At 53.7% G+C, this 19,263-nt stretch overlaps 1 protein-coding gene across 1 annotated transcript in view; it reads left to right on the top strand.

Annotated features, from left to right (window-relative positions):
- GRHL3 (grainyhead like transcription factor 3) overlaps positions 1-17,745 on the top strand; it is a 35,468-nt gene extending 17,723 nt beyond the window's left edge. The window contains exons 5-16 of the mRNA XM_060141090.1: positions 58-131; positions 591-744; positions 948-1,059; positions 2,479-2,573; positions 4,818-4,976; positions 5,562-5,640; positions 5,762-5,895; positions 7,594-7,628; positions 8,825-8,913; positions 9,765-9,850; positions 12,299-12,363; positions 16,831-17,745. Coding sequence (XP_059997073.1) covers positions 58-131; positions 591-744; positions 948-1,059; positions 2,479-2,573; positions 4,818-4,976; positions 5,562-5,640; positions 5,762-5,895; positions 7,594-7,628; positions 8,825-8,913; positions 9,765-9,850; positions 12,299-12,363; positions 16,831-16,945 — 1,197 coding nt within the window. The 3' untranslated portion in view covers positions 16,946-17,745. The remainder of the gene's footprint in view (positions 1-57; positions 132-590; positions 745-947; positions 1,060-2,478; positions 2,574-4,817; positions 4,977-5,561; positions 5,641-5,761; positions 5,896-7,593; positions 7,629-8,824; positions 8,914-9,764; positions 9,851-12,298; positions 12,364-16,830) is intronic.
- The last annotated feature ends 1,518 nt before the right edge of the window (positions 17,746-19,263 follow it).

Below are 19,263 nucleotides of genomic sequence, written 5' to 3'. Positions count from 1 at the left end.
GGTCCCAGCAGAACTGAATGTGGTCATTTATTTTCTCTGGATTGTGTTTCTCTGCAGTCGCTGCTCTTCCCAGATATCCTGAAAACATCCCCGGAACCCCCATGTCCAGAGGACTATCCCAACCCCAAGAGGTAAGTCAGCCTCCCTGGACCCTTGGCCACCTGGGCAGTGGGCTGCAGAAAGACCCTACTGTCCCCAGAACAGGCATCGTCAGTGAATGAAAAGAGGGGAGTGAAGGCACATAAAAGAAGAGAGTCATTTCTACATCCCTTTCCTGGGCTGTGACAAGGACCTCAGAGCTCAGCACCCTGTTAGAAAACCAGGGTTCTGTTGTCCTAGTCGTCCCTATAACTTTGTCACCCCTCAGGGATCTCTGGTTTCCATTATTCATTATTCAGGAGGATTATGGCTCAACAAAGCCATTAAATAGAAACTCTGAAAAAGAGGAAACTGAGGCCCCAGGAAGTAAAGTGATTTACTGAGGTCACATAATAAGGCCATAGCAGAGCCTTGGGCTTCCTGCCCTACTGCCCTTTGGGATACTCCTGCCTGGAAGCCCAGCCTCACTCTCCTCTCCCTCCTCCCTGCAGTGACTTTGAGTACACCCTGGGCTCCCCTAAAGCCATCCACATCAAATCGGGTGAGTCACCCATGGCCTACCTCAACAAGGGCCAGTTCTACCCCGTCACCCTGCGGACCCCAGCGGGCGGCAAAGACCTTGCCTTGTCCTCCAGCAAAGTCAAGGTACTTGGGCAGTAGGTGCGGGGGTCGGGTCAGCCCTGCCTGCCAGGGACCCCAGGGAGAGGGTGCTGTTGTATGACTGCCCATTGCCACGGAGAGGGGGAAACTAAGCCAAAGGGCTGGGCCACTTGACCCGGGCTCTGGCAAGGGATGAGGCTGCCTGGGCCTCTTCTGAGGCTGGGGTCACAGTGACTGCTGTGTTGCAGAGTGTGGTCATGGTGGTCTTCGACAACGAGAAGGGCCCGGTGGAGCAGCTGCGCTTCTGGAAGCACTGGCATTCCCGGCAGCCCACCGCCAAGCAGCGGGTCATCGATGTGGGTGAGAGCCCGCCCGAGCCCTCCGTCCCAGTCTCCCTTCCTCTGTCTCACAACACACACACACACACACACACACACACACACACACACACACACACACACACACACACACACACACACACACCACTTAGGCCTTGCTTGCTGTGCCCCTTTTTCCCAGCCCCCTCTGACCTCTGCAGGACTTATTTCTGACTCCAGCCGTCTGCCTGGCCCCTGTCTCCAGGTCGAACGCTATGAGGTTTGCAGGGATTTGCATCTGTTGGCTGGAAGCAATGACCTCTTTTCTGTGTTGCTTTGGGATAAACAGGACCCTGGGGACCCTAGTAGTGTCAGATAAATACACCCCTGGGATGCTGACCTGCTTGTCCCCATCAGGGGGCTTGGCCAATTGAGACACAAATGCATAAGAGTGCAGGCAGTGGGTGATTTGGAAGGCTTGAAGCAAGGGCAGTTCTGCCTTGGAAGCTGGAACCTTTGGGCTTTGTCAGAGGGAAGGGGACAGGGGAAAGGCCTTCTGTGTGTGCCACCTTGTCCCGGGCCCCGAGATGAGTGGGAGGCACAGCCCATCCTCAGATCTCCAGGTTCTGGTTCTATCACTCTCTTCCTGGCTGTGTGACCTGTGTCACCTCCCCTTCCTGGGCCTTGGTTTCTTCAGCTGTCAATTGGGAAAACGGCAGCTGCCCTGCCTGCCTTCAGTGCTGTTTCTGCCTTGGAGCCATGTGTACTAGAGAACATAATACAAATAGGGATGATTCAGTGACTTATCTGAGAGGCCAGTTAGTAAAGTGGTTAGGAGCCTGGGTTCAGGAGACAGACAGAGCCGGACTCCAGTCCTTACTCTACCTTTTATTAGCTGTGTGACCCTGGGCAAGTGACCAAACTTCTCTGAGCTTTATTTTCCTCATGTGTAAGCTGAATATTCATAGCGTTGTTGTGAGGATTAACTGAAGGCTTGCCATACTGTAAGTGTTCAATAAATGACAGTAGTACTATCATGTATTTAATATGACTAGTTCAATACTAGTAGTACTGGTACTACGACTGTTACTATGGCTATCACTACCACTATTACTGCGATTATTACTACTACTACTACTGCTTGGTCTGGGGGATGTCCTAAATCACCATCCCATGAAAAGTATAAGCTCCACCACAAAATCATGAGGGCCCTGGCCTAGTTGGCAAAGTGAAGGAGTCCCTCTGGAGTTTGGACAGATCTGCTTCTCAGGCTGGACCTCAGTTTTTCCACCTGTAGCCCAGGGCACAATTACTAATTTCCTCCCTGCATTGAAGCATGGTCCTTGGGGGAGAGGATACAAGTCCCTGCCAAGAACAAGGCCCACCCCCTAAATGACCCCTCCCCATGGGGCCCCCAAATCCCTTCCCTTCTGACTCTCCTTCTGGTCTCCTGTGGTTTCAGCTGACTGCAAAGAAAACTTCAACACTGTGCAACACATCGAGGAGGTGGCGTACAATGCACTGTCCTTCGTGTGGAACGTCAACGAGGAGGCCAAGGTCAGTGCTGGGGCCGTGGCCAGGACGGGGCTAGGCTGCCGGGAAGCCCCCAGCCTGGGAAAAGGCCTTACCTCTACCTAGGATTGTGGCCGCTGCTCTGCTGAGGGCTCCAGTGGAGGACGCAGGGCACATAGTGGCGGAGAAGCCACAAACGCTAGGCCCACGTCCCAGCTCTGTGACCTTGGACAGATGCCTTAGCTGAAAATCGGGGTGTAACCATAGCACCAACTGATAGGTTGGCGTGAGGATCGGGTGAGATAAGGAAAAGGTAGAGCACAGCCTGGCACATGAGCAGTGGCTGTTGTTAATTAATCCAATCCACCTATTTACCAGGTAGGAAAACTAAGCCTTGTGCGTGGCCACACGGCAAGCTGCCGCTGACGCCGGGTTTCCTGACTTGTGGGCTAGTGCAGAGTGTTGCAGGAGAAATGCTTTGGAGTCTGGTAGATGAGGGCTTAAACCCATGACCTCACTTCCTGAGCGCATAGGAAGGGAAGAATAATCTGCCTCCTAGAGCTGTGGTGGAGATCCTATGAGATCACGCACGTCAAAGAGACAGGCACGATGCCAGGCCCATCGGACAGGCCTGAGAAATGGAGCCTCTGGTGGTTTTTTTTCACACCAGTGATTAAGCCGTTTAGTGCTTGAGACCAGACTTGAAGTCACCTGTGCTGCAGTGTCCCTCTGTGTCTTGGCTTTCTGTTTGGACAAGTGGCATCATGGAAAGGGCACTAGTCTGCGTGTTGGGGGCTCGAGTTGGGTAACCCTGGGCCTGTCCCTTCACCTACCTGGGCCAGACTTACCCCATCAGACCAAGGTTGGGTCTGGCTCTTGGCAAGGGCCTTTCTGGCCTAGAAAAGCTGGGGACCTAATCCCTGTCTCCCTGGCTTGCCTCATGGGGCGGTCCAGGCTGCCTGGAGAAAATGGAGGTGAAGGGACTCTGAAAACAACAAAGGGAGGCACAAAGGCGGGGGATTATTATTATTCAAACAGACACCAGGGACTGGGGGAGGAGCTGGGGCCTCCAGTTCAGGGAGGGGGGGAATGAGTTTCGTGGGAAGGGAGAGGTGGGTTTCGGTTGGGATTTTCTCACAGCCTCTTAAGCCCCCAGGCTTGGGTCTTTCTCAGGCGTGAGCTGGGTGGGGGCTGCATTAGGGCTGAGCTGGCTGAGGGGGAGGTATGTCTGGCATGCATCTGTGGGCCTGGCCCCCCCAGCCAGGGAAGGAAGGGGGTCTGCTCAGGTACCACACCCCACCCCTACTTGTGCAAGTCAGGGTCATTTCCAAGGGAAATGCCCCAAGGAACAGGGGCCAGCCTGGAGTGGGGTCTGGCCTAGGGTCCCACGGAGGAGTCAGCAGTAGGCAATCACTAGGTGAGCTTGCCAAGTGGTGCCCAACTAAGGCTGACCCCAGACTGCCATCAGCTGCACATAGGCTTCGGGTTGAGACTCCAACTGTCCCCCTTACAACAACAGTTACAAAATATCCAAGCCCCCTAGGTGTTCTTCCAGCCTCACAGCCACAAGAGGTAGGTTTAATTGTCCCCATTTTGCAGATAAAGAAACTGAGGCCCGTGAGATTAAAGGACTTATCCAAAGCCACATGGCTTGAGTGGCAGAGGTCTAAGTGGCCCGATGTCCAGGCTCATTCCACCATGCCGCCCTGCCCAACTCCCTGTGGACACGTTAACAAGTCACGTCCGTGCTCAGAGCCTCCGTTTCCTCAGCTGTACAATGGGGGTGCCTGGTTCAGCTATGGCTACAGCTGGTGGTTGCCGTGCACAGGGGTGGTGTCTCACTCGCTGTGGCCCAGGGCCAGCAGGAAAGCGGTCTTCTGGAGCTGGCGGGGAGGGAGATTTGGCCGTTCTCTACCTCCTTGCTCTGAGTTGCAAAAAATGGGCTCTGGATTTTAAGCTCCTAAAGGACCCTTCGTCTCCGTCCCAGGGCCTTGATCCTTTGGGCTGCCCTTGGCAGTCTAGTGGAAGCTGCACTGTCCACTGATGAAGACCTGAGCCCAGGCTCCGGCTCCGGCTCCGGCTCCCCATACATTCCCTGCGTCGCCTTGGGGCAGCTGCCACCCCTCTCTGAGCATCTGTTTCCCCGTCTGTAAAAGAGAGGTGGTGATGTTTGCCTTCCAGGGGCGTTGTGAAGTTAAGGGTGACCGCCAGGCACACAGTAGGCTCCATGATTATACAGGGTGGCCTGGTGACCCGGGTCAGCTGTTTAGCTCCCTCCTCTGTCCCCAGGTGTTTATCGGCGTCAACTGTCTCAGCACAGACTTCTCCTCGCAGAAGGGGGTGAAGGGTGTCCCCCTGAACCTGCAGGTCGACACCTACGACTGTGGCTCGGGCACTGAGCGCCTGGTACACCGAGCTGTCTGCCAGATCAAGATCTTCTGTGACAAGGTGGCTGCGGTGGACCCTCTGCTGGGCCCTGGGAGGGAGAAGGGCCAGCCCCCACCTGTGCATCCTCCCCAGCCATTCTGGGCGTGTCTGTCTCTGTTTCTTGCTCTCTGAATGTCTCTCCTGTGTGCTTGTCATTCGTCTGTCTTGGTTTCTCTATGTATATTTTCCTCTGCTCTCTGCATTTCTGTCTCTCATCCCTTCCTCTTTCTGAAGACCTCTTTCTAGATCTCTGTAAATAGTTCTTCAGGTTTCTTTTTCTCTGTGTCTGTCTTTTTCACATTTCTCATTCTTCTTATCTCTCTCCGAGTCCCTTTCTCTTTTCTGTTTCTCTCTCTGTTCCTCTCTCCCCACACCTCTCTGTCTCTCTCAATTTCTTCTTTCTCCGTCTTTCTATTTCTCTGTCTCTCATGGTCTACCTGACCTCAGGGCTGGGCTGCACTGGGCTGGGCCGAGTGCTGGTACCTTCCCATCTCCTGGTCTCACTCTGGGAGAAAGCAACACCAGAGGGCTGGCCCACATTTAAGAGGCAAAGCAGCCAGCCCCTCCCAAAACCATTGGTGACCACCTTTCCCTTATCCCCCACAGGGAGCGGAAAGGAAGATGCGGGATGATGAGCGGAAGCAGTTCCGGAGGAAGGTCAAGTGCCCCGACTCCAGCAACAGTGGTCAGTGGGCATGGGTCACAACGGGGCAGGGTTGGGGTTAAGGGTATAGGAGACTAGAGGGCAGTGGTCGGAGGCGTAAATGGAGGGACTTCACGGCACAATGCCTTCCTTTTCCCATCAGGCATCAAGGGCTCCCTGCTATCCGGCTTCAGGGGCAATGAGACCACCTACCTGCGGCCTGAGGCAGACCTGGAGACCCCGCCAGTGCTGTTCATCCCCAACGTGCACTTCTCTGGCCTGCAGCGACCTGGAGGGGTGAGGGTCTTGGGCTGAGAGAGGGTTGTGGTCCCTGGGTGGGGCTGTCTTAGCACAGACCAGCAGGGAGCAACCTGCTACTCAGCCATTACAGGCCAGTTTAGATGTTGATAGGTCCTGATATCATCAAAGTATCTTTATTGAATCCCAGGGAACTAAAAAAATGTATATATGGCCATATAACTTCAGTGACCTTTTCTACTGAAGAGAAGAATGTTAATAAAGAAGTGGACCTCATACCCATTGAAATGTTCACTCCTGGAGCACACACAGGGCAGGTTTCTAATATCAGGGTCCCAAGTTAGACTGTAGCCGCATCAAAGCGGGGTGGATAATAATCGTCACAGCAACACCTGTGAGCGCTCACTTTACTCCAGGCGCTGCTCTAAGTGCTTTCCATGCATTATCTCCTTTAGCCCTCACTGCCTCCCTGTGTTGATAATACGATTCTCCCTGGATTCATGGCATGGAAATTGAGGCTTTGAGACCAAAATTACATAGGACGTGGCAGAGCCAGGATTGGGACCCAGGCAACCTGGCTTCAGAAACAGTGCCCGTTACCATGAGTTACACCACCTCTCAACACAGGGAGCCGTTTACCAAGCACCTTGACCGGCCCGCGGTGCTGGGCCCAGCCTTTTGCTGCATTTCCCCCTCACCTCACCTGGGCAGCCCAGCCCAGCCATCCTTTGAGGTAGAGACTGTTATTCCCATTTTCCAGGCAAGGTCACTCAACAAGTCAGTGGCAGAATCAAGACCCCAGAGCCTGTCTGTGAGTTTGCTTCCATATTAAACAATCTGACTGTTGCCTTCCACTGAGCTCCCACCGTTTAGGTGGGAATGTTTGCAGAAATGGCCCTCGGTGTACGGATGTGTTCAGTGCAGTGACTTCAAACAATAAGATAGATTATGGTGCTGAAAGAGCAGCCAGTCCTGAGGTCAGCCCTGGCTCACATTCAAAGCCTTCTCTGTGTCTGCCGCACCCCCTTCGCTGCCCTGAAGTTGTTCTGAGGCCTCCACAGCCCGGGAGGCTGCATTAACCCACACTCTCTCCCCAACCAGAGGCCTCAAGTAGGGAGATGACCACTTGGGCTCAAAGCTCCCTGTGGGAGGAAGATGTGGGGCGCCAGTGCTTGTGCCTGTGAGCCTGAGAGAGGGCACCAGGGGTGCGGGAAGGCAGAGAGCCCGGTTCTGAGCCACAGTTCTGCCCCCATGGTGGTCCCCCAGCGACCCTGCCGTCTCGGGGTCTGGGTGTCCTACCTCACGGGGCTGGTGATGGCTGCACCAGGTAGTACAGTGCCAGGCACACATGAGGGTTCAGAAAGACCGCCTCTTCCCCCTCCACTTCTTTTGCCTCAGCTCCAACTACCTAGTTACCAGCTGCAGGACAGTCTGCAGTTCCAGCCCTTCTGGGCCTGTTGGGGCTCAGATGGGACTCACTGATTCTGCCACCCTTTCCTTAGCACCTCATGTGTTCACTGAGTCCTGACTCATCCAACTGGGGCTTGGTACTTCCTTTCAACTCAAGGTCTCAGCTCACTTGAGGGGACACATCTGAGCAGAATGAGCTAGAAAGCCATTGAAACTGCATTCCCCCGTATCTCCCCACAAAGATTGTTCATCCCAGAAAGCCTCCGCAGCTGAGGGCTACTCTCATCTTCCTGTATGTGATGGAAAATGTCTTTCTCTTCATTGCAGGCAGTGCCCTCAGCAGGACACGGCACCTCCAACAGGTAAGGAGAGAAGCAGCCAAGGGCCTCATCTCCCTGCCTGTCCCCCCTTTACTGCTCGTAAGCTCCCAGCCTGCCCTTCCCTTTGCTGTCCCCCAAGCCAGAGGCTGGGCCCGGAGGAAACAGCCTTGAGACTCTGCCCCCAACCCCCAAGCTAGACTCATGCTCCTTTCTTACTGAAATTGCCTGAGTTTTTATGGGTTTGTTTTATTTGAAAAGTTGGAGAATCTTTGGCGAGACACCTGCTTGTAAAATGGGAAAGAGAAAGCCTCTGAGATGGTGGTACAGATTCGGAGAGTAGGGAGGGGAGCTGTGTGGGAGGACTTAGGGGAATCAACCCCGTGTCCCCTCCCCCCACACCCACCAGCCTCCAGGAGGCCAAGGGGGTGGCCAGGGCCCCTTGGCCCTTCAGCCCAGGATGGACCTCCACGTCCCTCCCTCTGTCAGCCACAGTCCCTTCACCTCTTCAAGCCTCAGCTAGAAATCTGTCAAAGGAGGAAAATGGCCTCATGAGAATGAGGCAGATATGAGAAGCAGCATGTAACAGAATCTTTGTAAATGGGAAAGTACTTTATGAAGATCGTGTATTGTTGATATAGGTCTCCTCCTTATAAACAAGAAGTACTTTTCATAAGGTTCTTTCACACCAAATTATGTCACTTATTACCTCACAACAGCCCCAGTGAGTCAGGCAAGCAGGGGTTATTGCTCTACTTTATAGATGAGGAAACTGAGGCTCAGAGGAAGTGAAATGACTTGTCCAAGGTCACACAGCTTTTAGGAAGCAGAGGCAGGCTGGAAACTAAGTCTGACTCACTCTAAAATCCACAAGCCTCCCTCCTCCCACTGACTCACGTCCAACTTGATTCTTTCAAAAAAGAATACTATTGATGATGAAACAATAGTCCATATTTATGGAGGGCCTGCCATGTGTCACACACTGTTCTAAAAGCAGTGTGCATTATCTCCTTCAACCTCACAACTTTATGCAGCACCCTGCTATAGATGGGGACACTGAGGGGCTGTCACCCTGCTAGTGAGGGGCAGGGCTGGGATTCAAACCCATGCAGTCCAACTCCAGAACCTGCTCCTGTAACCTCTGTCCCACTGCTTTGTGCCCACCCTCATAGGGTCTTCTTCACCTCTGGGGCCCCTCAGACTCTGGGTTCCTCACAGGTCTCTCCCTGCCATCCCCTCAGGCTGCCTCTGAAGCGTACCTGCTCACCCTTCGCCGAGGAGTTTGAGCCTCTGCCCTCCAAACAGGCCAAGGAAGATGATCTACAGAGAGGTAGCCTCACTCCCACCCCGTCTGTCCTCTGATCCCAGCCCCAGCCCTCCATGAGGCCTCCCCAAAGCCTCAAACTGATTCTGGTCCAGGCAGCCAGGGCAGCGCCCACCCCAGTGGGGAGAGCACGAAGGGCTGCTTTACTCCCTGGAGTTTGGGTCTGGGCCAGGATTTGAGTGAGGGGTGGAGCGGGTAAGGAGGGCATCCAGGGTGCTTGGAGGGACAGCCACGGAGCTGGGGGGCTTCTGCCTCTGACCTTGTTTGAACGTGGGCATCCTGGGGCAGCTGGTAAGGCAACAGGCTCATGACGTTGGGCAGGTCCTCCCCACTTTCTCTAATGGGGGTAGGAGTGGGGTGGGTTTTCAATACCTGGCTTTCTGTCTTTGACACAGTAAGTCTGTGACTTCCTGAGAGAGGGGTGCTCTAGCTGACCATCAGGAAGAAACCAACCAGCAAGCAGGATCAGAAGCTTCCAGCAGCCTGGAACTGAGCCTTGCACCCCACTTGGTGTTCTATCAATGCTGCCCACAGCAACTCTGTGAAATAGTGGGCGGAGCTGTCTCCATTTTCCATCTGGAAAAAATGAGGCTCAATGATATTAAAAGAACTTCTTCAGGGTCACAGAGTTGGCAGGTGGCAGAGCAGGGATTCAAACCCACCAAAATCAGCAAAGTCTGAGCAAGTGTGTGGGACCCGCAGAGCCAGGTGGGGTGTTTCCCAGCTGGGTACACACCCTCAGCAAGGATTTGCTCTTTTTGCAGAAATCAATCTTAGGTTACAAATAATATTTTTTAAGATTCTCCCACCCCCAGATGTTCCCTTGCACCACTAAAAGCCACCCCTTTGCTTCTCAGTGCTGTTGTACGTGCGGAGAGAGACTGAGGAGGTGTTTGATGCCCTCATGTTGAAGACCCCGGACCTGAAGGGCCTGAGGAGTGCGGTAAGAGGCCTTGTGGACCCTGGCCGTGGCCCTCTCTGCACTCCCATCTCCCCCGACTCTTCGCCATATAGTTCCGATTTCCCACAGGAAGACTCTGGGAAGGAATATGCTGGAACCCTGGCTTTCTGGTGGCCCATCCGTCCCACCCATCTGAGGGCGCCTGTGGGGCCCGGCTGGTGGAGGTGTGCCTCTGAGATGTTATCTCCCAGCCAGAACCCGGGCTCCACCCTGGGAGTCGCACACACCATAAATCCTCCTTAATCTGATGGCTGCTGTCTGACAGGCCAGAGCTTTTTGTTGGCTTTGCAAACCTGTTTCTATTTTAATGGGAATGAAACCCCAAAAGGCCAGGCCCCAGAGATACCCTTTTTTCTTTCCCAGAGGGCCTCATTCCTCCAGCTTGTGGTTGGACGGGGGGCGCTGGCTGGGGCGGCTGAAGGTGGTGTCTGGGCAAGGAGACCTTCCCCAACCCCCCAAACCGCCAGAGAGCAGGTGAAACAGCCCCGAACAAAATCCACGGCAGCTTTGTGGTTCAGCTAAAAACTGAGCAAACACAGCCTCCGCCAGGGCCAGCTGTGTTTCAAGGTCGAACCACACAGAAAAGCCAGCTGGTTCTAAGATGTCAGGTTGGGGAAGGGAAAATGAATCAAGTGATAACATAGCTATCTTTTATTGAAGCCCCACTACGTGTCAGCCATCTTGTCAGGCGTGCTGCATTCGCTAGCTCACCATATTCTCTTTAACAGCCCTGAAAAGTGGGTGCTATTAGGTCAGGTGACTTGCCAAGGTAACTAGAAGTGACAGAGCTGAGGTTCCAGCCCAAGCTCTCTCCACTCGGCTGTGTTATCCTGTTCTCTTCACATAGCATCAGCCCTGCTTGGCACCAGCCCCAGGAAGTTGGGCTCGCAAAAGGCCATTAATGTCACTAGAACATAGACTCAGAATCTTTGGGTTGGACAGTACCTTAAAGGGTCAGCTCCCATCTGGTGCCCCAGCTCTCTCCTCAGTGGCTCTTCCAAGTGGGCGCCCACTCTTGACTTGCATACTTCAGGGGTGGAGAGCTCATCGCTTTGGGGACAGCCATACAATGCAGTTGTCTTTGTACAACATATAGTTAGGAAGCTCCTAAGTTCTTGCTTAGACTGACTTGAGATCTTCCTGATAGCCTCTAGCCACATTGCCTGCCATTAAGATAAGTAGTCTAAGAACTTTTCTTGCCTGGAGAGATCTCTGTCAAGGCAGAGACCGGTTGAGGAGCTGAATCGGCTCCTCTTCCTGAAAGGCCCAGAGAGGACAACCTCAGCCTGAAGCTTGTTGCTTGCCGCTCCCTGCAGCTCCAAGGCAGCCAGTAGTACTAACCAGCGGCATTTGACCAAGCTTTCCCCAGGGATGGCGCTGGGCCGGGCCCTTGACGTAAGCGTCTCAATTCCTGTGCAGAACCACCTGTGTGTACATCCCATCATGGCGCCCATTTTACACATGAGGAAACTGAGGCTCCATGAAGTAAGGTGACTTGTTCAGAGTTCTGCAACCCCAGGTGGTGGAACTGGAACCAGACCAGTTCTGTCCGCCCCACGGGAGACTTCAGGAGGTCTGGGGAGAAATGGGCTGACTCTGTGTGAGCTCAGCCAGGTTGCTGAGGCCTCTGAGCTGCAATTTGCTCACTTGTAGACTAAGCTCCAATGTTCTGGGATGTGATGGGGGCGGGAAATCTGGGTTCTAGGCTAGGCCTTGTGTGCATACCTTATCTTCTTCAAGTTCAGCACCCTCACCCATCAGATGGGGTAAATAATTCCTGCTAGAAAGAGAAAGTGTTTGGGTTATCCACCCCTCCCCCCACAGCAGGACAGGAGCATCCCTGTCGCACCACTTCTGAAGTAATAATGACCATTTATTTGAGCACTGACATTTATTTAGTACATACCAGGAACCGTCCTAAGTGTTTTACATAGACCAATTCATTTAATTCTGTCAACAACCCTATGAGCTAGGCACCATTTCCATCTCCACGAGTGGTTTGCACAGCTGGTCAGCTAGCTGGTGAGTGGGGAGCTCCCAGCACTGGAACAATCCAGTCTGATGATAGGCAAGGATTGAGGGAAATGGCAGATGACCTTTGGAATAGTTTACGACCACCAAACATGCTGTTGGTCAAGAGTTTGTTGTGATATGGGAAGGCTTATAACATACAATGATAAGTAAAACTATCTACGTGGGATATAAAAATACCCGTGTACATGGCCAAAAGACAGGAAGGAATACACTCAGATGTTATTAGTGTTTATCTCTGGGATACAGGATTATGGATGAGTTATAATTTTCTTCACTGTATTTTTCTACAATATGGGTATATATTTTATAATCAGGAAATTAAAAGTCATGATAGAAAAGACTGGTATAAACCCAGTTTGGGCCACAGATGGTGAATCTCCTGTCATTCTCTTCCAGATCTCTGAGAAGTATGGGTTCCCTGAGGAGAACATTTACAAAGTCTACAAGAAATGCAAGCGGGGGTAAGTGCCCAGCACAGCTCTCCCTCCTCACACCCCCACCCTGCCCCTTTCCCTCTAAAACGTTGGCTCAGGGAGCTCCCAGCAGGTTCGCCCTGCCTGGCAGAGGCCTGCTGCTCGGAGCTGAGCTGTGTTTGTACTTGGCTTTGTGGAGAGGTAGAGGCGATGTGGAGTTGGGGTGGAGAGCGCCCTATCAGGCCAAGGCCACCTGCAGAGACCAGACACTGATCACTGTTGGGAAGGAAAGGAGTGGGAGCCGGATGCAAGGGTCTTCATACGCCACCTACTCAGGGGGAGAGGGAAGCACAGGGCCACATGTCAGGAATAACCAGGGTAACCAAGTCATTTGACTATAATGGTAATGATGAGGGTGACGACTATCTTCACTTAACCACCTACTACGTGCCACATACTAGGCTAAGCTTATCTCATTATCTCATTTAACCCTCATGGGTTAAACCCTCATTTAACCCATACCGTGAGGTAGATACCATTACACACATTTTACAGATAGGGAAGTTGAGGCTCAGAGGTGATAAGCAATGTTCAGAGGGGCAGGAGCAGTGGAGGAAAGACACAGAAGCAGAAGGGCCCAGCAAAGTTGCTACCGGCTGAATCAGAGGGTCCGAGGAAGAAATGGCTGGCGATGAGTCTGGGAAGGGAACTGTGATTGGATGTCATTTTTTTTTTTTAATTTATTTTTGGCTGTGTTGGGTCTTCATTCCTGTGCAAGGGTTTTCTCTAGTTGCGGTGAGCGGGGGCCACTCTTCATTGCGGTGCGCGGGCCTCTCACTATCGCGGCCTCCCTTGTTGCGGAGCACAGGCTCCAGATGCGCAGGCTCAGTAGTTGTGGCTCATGGGCCCATTTGCTCTGCAGCATGTGGGGTCCTCCCAGACCAGGGCTCGAACCCGTGTCCCCTGCATTAGCAGGCAGACTCTCAACCATTGCGCCACCAGGGAACCAGGGAAGCCCCCTGGACGTCATTTTGAGGGAGCCCAGCCAGGGATGCTCCACAGGCCTCCTCCATCTTCAAGTCTGGATAAGGCAGGAAGGAGTAAAGCTTTACCTTCCAGGGGGCTGGGCAGTGACTGCCACCTGCCATGGGCTCCAGAGGATTAGTGCTAAGGACCACAGTAGCCTCTGCTTTCTGCCCAGGAGATCTCTCCTTGGCAGGGGTGGCATGGGGGGGTGGAGTTGGAGGGCCACGTGGTGACGGCCCTCCCAGGCTTCCACCCCCCCTGTCAGAGCCAGTGAGCCGGGCCTCTGCAGCCCTTGCTGCCTAGGTCGCTTCACCAGCCCAGCATGGGGGCCCCTGTGCAGTGAGGAATCGTGACTGCCATTACCTGCCTAGAGGACCCTGGACTAGGGCCCTGGGAAACACGCCCAGCCCCTCCCCGCCCCCGAACAGCTCGGACTGACTGAGACTAAGTCCCGCGGCTCTTCCTGGAAGGTGCTCAGGCTTTGCCCTGGGGCTACTGTCTGTGGCTCTTCTTTCAGGGGACTGCAAACTGACGCATGTTTTGTACTCAAGCTGAGGGCCATCCAGTCAGGCCCAGGGGCCACCTCCTTCCTCACAGACAGGCCTCCTTCCCTCCCCTTTTTGGCTCCCACCCAGCCTCCCATAGAAGGGCCGGCGGTGGGGGGAAGGTGTGCAGCCCTGCAGCCCCTGGGAAAGAATCGTTTGGTTTTGGTTGTATGAATGTCTAGGGTTCTTTGTGTATTTTTTTCCTTCCAAGTTTCGGTTTCAAACTGGGAACTGGAGCTCACATGCTCTGTGGAGCGGAATCCACCTCATAGCGGAGGGCAGGCTCTGCTTTGCCCAGACAAGCCCAGCCCCACTTCCCCTTTGGTGCCAATGTCCACACCCCCTGGCTGCCACCCCACCTGCCACTGCCGTCCTCTCGTACAGTTCCCACCTCAGGCTGCGCTGAGGGGCTGGGAAATGCCTTGTGTATGATTGCGTACAGATGCCCCATAGCCCCACTGGCGGAGCTGCAAGTCTTTCCCTTAAGCCCCAGCCAGATATTTCAACTATAATTATAATAACTTCCATTTGTGGAGCACTTCCTACATGCCATGCGCTGGGTTAAGGAACTCCCAAGCATCATCTCGTTGACCATTTGAATTTGGTATGATTATTTCTACAGATGAGGAAACTGGGGTTCGGGATAGTCCCAGGGTTACAAAGGTAGTAATGGCAGGAGCAAGCATGGCCTGTCTAAAGCCCATGCACGCACCCACTGTTTTATCTTGCCTCCTGCTTGTTCCCTTAACCGCTAAGCAATGTGCAAATAAAGGCTGTGGCCAGGCCAGCAGATTTATATTTGCCCAGCTCTATAGCCCAGGGCATCACGCAGCGGCCCTTCAGAAGCACCCACACCCCATACACACCCCAGCTATGAAACCTCAGGCCTAGGATTGTCTGCGATGCCTAAATGAGAAGAATCCCCCAAAAAACCTGTTGGGAGAGCAGAGGCAGGCTCATCTGCTGCTTCCCTCATCTGAGGAACAGGAAACTGTAATCACTGGCTTCGTTTATTTTCACAGAACCCTCCAGAAAGTCCTCTGGACAAAGGTAGATACAATCAGCTTTACAAGCACCACTGAGTGTGCTTGAAAGATTAACAAATACATTGTTTTTGCTGGCGGCTGGCCAGGGGTTCTATGCGAACTAGGACAGAAGACAGCCAGAAGCTGGCAAGTGACAGGAGGCCCCCATTCTGGGACAGCGGCTCCTGACAAGCCCCTGCCTCTAGGGCCCGGTTGTCATTGACCTCTGAGAGGAGAGGGTCTGTGGGCCTGTGTGGGATCCCCTGTGCGCGGGCATGCGCTCTGGGCCTTCTGGGAGGCCCTGCCTGAGAGTAGGCCTTCAAGTTAGTGCACGTAGCGCACTCAGTAAATGCCACTGTAGGAGACGAACAAAAGCACCATCACCGACAAAGCGCCCACCCCTCTGCCCCAGCCCTGGTCTCCTCTGGTCTGTTCCCAGCCGGCAGCTCCCAGACAAAGATCCCTCTGTGAAATGAAGGCACTGCACACAGGACCCAGGGAAGCAGGATCTTATAATTAGATGCTGGCAGTCAGCACCCAGGCCTCGGAGCCTGAGCCCAGACCTCCTTCCAGAAAGCAGCGGCTGCTTGGTGCCACTGCAGAGACGACTGGACATGGGCCGCAGGCCTCAGCCTACTGCTGTCTCCATCACACCTCCTGGTCTGGGGGATTCGGGGTGGGGGGACAAAGCCACTGCCTCTCCTGGGGTCCCCGGGGAAAGCAGACGGCTGGCTACCTGCCAGGAGTAGTAGCCTGGGATTCTCACCGCCCTCCCTTCCGTCCCACTTAAATAATCTTGCCTTATCTTGAACTCTCCCCCAGCCCTGGATTTTCCCTTCCTTTTATATGCCACTCCCTAACTTATAATTACAGGGTTTTGGGTTTTGTTGTTGTCTTTCTAAAAAAATGATGCAGTGGAAAGAGACAAAAGTCCACATTCAAATTCCAGTTCTGCCATCTCTTAACTGTGTGATCCCAGGCAAATGACTTTGCTCAGCCGCCCCGTCTGTGAACTGGGCTAATACGGTTATAAGGATCCATTCTCCCGGGGCCCTAGTAGATTCAAAACTCCTGGAGGGCGGTGCCTAGGATCTCTATGTGGCCCTTGTTTTTGTTTGGAGCAAGGTCTTGAACATGGAAAGACCTCAGCAGATGCTGGTGAAGTGGATGGAGGGGTGGATGGAGGAAAACACCTGCCCCATTACAAAGAGGAAGCTGCTGTGCTCAGGTCAGGTCACAGCCCGGTGGGTCCTTCACTGGGGAGGCAGCTCCTAGAGGGCTGCCCTTGGCTACACTATGGCTTTGACCCTCTGCAGAGGGCCACACCCACAGAGGCTCTGTCCCTCTCAGGTTGGCCTAGGTCCTTGCCTGAAGACTGTGGGGGGAGAGAGCCAAGCCCCTCAGGTCCACGATGCCATCCCTGAGATTTCAGCTTCCTGGGGTGAAACCGAGGGGGCCTTGCGTGGCACCTGCTTGTGGGTCAGGCGGGCACATCTGAGTGCCACATCGCAGCCTCCTGCTGAACCCAAACCTCACGGGTCCACCCGCCATGCCTCCTGCACTTGAACTCACTCCGCGTCCGAGTGCTCAGTCTGGCCTGGTGACTAAGGCGCACTGTGCTGGTTGTGTCCACGCTCGTGTGTGTGAGGAGAGGCAATCTGGTGCAGTAGGTGGTCGTGGCTGCCAGCAGGCCTGGGTTTGAGTTGGGCTCGGCCACTGGGAATTGTGTCCTTCCCTGTAAAGTGGGACAGTGAGTGCCCACCTTGTGGGTTGTTATGAGGGTCAGAGAGAAAGTCCAAGAGGTGCCTGAAGTGCTGGGGGCGCCCGATAGGTAGCAGCCATTACTGTCCCCCTTTACTCAGAGGCCCTGTAAACAAGGGGCCCAGCCCATTCTACACACACCTTCTCTTCTCTTCCAGAATCTTGGTCAACATGGACAACAACATCATTCAGCATTACAGCAACCACGTCGCCTTCCTGCTGGACATGGGGGAGCTTGACGGCAAGATTCAGATCATCCTTAAGGAGCTGTGAGCCCTGGGCACCCACAGCCTCAGACCTCTTGAAGTGGACCCCAGGCGAGGAGCCAGCTGGGAAGTGGCCCTGCGCCACACACAACCTCTCCGCATGCCTCAGTGCTGTTACTTGAATGCCTTCCCTGAGGGAAGAGGCCCTCAAGTCACAGACCCACAGACGTCAAGGCCAGGAAGGGACCTGGGAGGTGTCCTGATCCGAACCCTCATCTCGTGCTTGAATCTATTCTCTGAACTTCCGGCCAGGGCCTGCCCAGCCAGAGACAGTGTCATGTTGGTTAACAAGCCCAGCAGGCTATTTCCTCCTCGGAAGACCTTCTCTACAGCCCCTCTCCTGCGGGCTGCTGTTCGGATGGGGGAAGTGGGCCCTGTCTCCCCAAGCTGACTTCACTCTTCCCGTTCTTGACTCTTCCATCAACTTCAGACCAATGAGTCCTCACCCTTTGGTCAGTTGTTAACTTGAAAACACTTGATTTCTAGTGCAAATGACTTTTGAAAGACACTGTAGTGGATATACTCTCCTCATAGATGTACTTCCTCAACACCAGACAGCAGTCAGAGCCGGCCGACTGGAACGAAGTGGCCTCGATGTAAAACGACCGCCATGCCTGCTCACTACTGTATACATTTCTTATTTACAATTTTCATTTATGTTTTATATATATATAAGTATATATTGTATATATATGCAACATTTTATATTTTTCATGGATATGTTTTTATCATTTCAAAAAATGTGTATTTCACATTTCTTGGATTTTTTTTTAGCTGTTATTCAGTTACGCATTTTGTATACTCGTATGGTATTTAGTAATAAAATTCTACGTATGTATTACTTCAAATGCTACACTAGTTCCTTTTGTGAAAGTCTTCCAGAAGGAGAGGGTGAAAGTAAACAAGGCCTCTCTCCTTCTCTATCCTGTAAGTGGTTTGCCTCGAACTTGAAGGGTGCTGGTAAGTGCTGGGCCCTGGTGAAGCAGAGGTGCCGCCATGGAAGGCGGCGGAGTCCTGATGCCCGGCCTGTCCTGTGTGGCCTGTCCTGTGCGGCCCGTCCTGTGTGGCCCGTCCTGTGTGGCCCGTCCTGTGCGGCCCGTCCTGTGTGGCCCATGCTGTGTGGCCCGTCCTGTGCGGCCCATCCTGTGTGGCCCGTCCTGTGCAGCCTGTCCTGTGTGGCCTGTCCTGTGTGGCCTGTCCTGCGTGGTCCCACAGGCTGAACGTTATGACGTCGGGATCACTGACTCTGGAGGGGAAGAAGTCCCAGGATGCCCTTGCCAAGGACCTCACAGCTGGGGCAGTGGGCAGAGCCCAGGGCCGGGAGCCGTGTGACCACACTCTCCTGCCAGTTCTGCCCCCATGCTCTCGACCAACTCACTTTTCCTGTTGCTGGCTCCTACCCACTCACAGACGCGATCCAGCCGTCTCTCCCCGACTCTGAGGTCAGTGACGTCCCGTCGGTATGTTGGAGGGAGTGTTTACACCGCAGGAATTGACAAATGCTACAAGTCAAGGCCTTATTTTCCCTAGAGAACAAATGGCAAGTCAGAGCTTCCTTCCTCCCTCGGCCCTTCTGGCTTACCAGCACCCCACCAGCTCTAGTCCTCAGCTTCTTTGGCTGTAAAATGGGTCATCGGGTAGCTATCATCTTTGGAGCCCCACAGTTCACTGGTGGGTCTCAAAGGCCCCTACAATGTGGGGGAGGAGACAGCAGGCAGCCCTTAGGCATCCTCCCCAGACTCAGTCATAGCAGCTCTGCTTTCCTTCGTTTACACACTAAGATTTCTCGTATTAACTTTTGTCTGAACTAAACTTAAAAAAAAGAAGTATGAAGACCGTGGATGTCTCCAAGGGCCTTCCGGCTCTGACAGGAGGTCTAGAGTCCGAATTCTCAAGGCCCTGTGGCCAGGACTCAGGTCAGGCAAGAGAGGCCCTAGCCTCAGGCACAAAATTAAGAGGAGCCAAAGAGCTCAGTAACCAAGTTAAGTCACAGTCCAATGCGATGCTTTTTGAAATTAAGGCCCAAAAAACATGATAACATATCAAAACTTTGACGTGAGGGTCAGTATTACTGATGTTTCCTGTGGTCTCTGACTCCAATACAGCTTGCCCGGCACTGCTGGAGCGACCCCATGGAGCACCCAGAGCTGCTCTGCCCACTCTGGGCCTCGCTGCTACGTCCCCCTGGGTGCCGCATGAGGGTGAAATGGCAGAGCGTATGCAGAGTACCAGCACGCGGCCAGGTACGCAGAGGTGTTCCGCGTCTGTTCGTTTCCTTCCAGAGCCTCCAGAAGCAGGAAGGCGATCTTCTCAACCTTGACTGCA

Source organism: Lagenorhynchus albirostris, chromosome 2 (genome assembly GCF_949774975.1).
Source record: "Lagenorhynchus albirostris chromosome 2, mLagAlb1.1, whole genome shotgun sequence".
Classification (NCBI taxonomy): domain Eukaryota; kingdom Metazoa; phylum Chordata; class Mammalia; order Artiodactyla; family Delphinidae; genus Lagenorhynchus; species Lagenorhynchus albirostris.
Note: the sequence above shows the minus strand (reverse complement) of the source record. Positions and strands in the feature narration are given on the sequence as shown.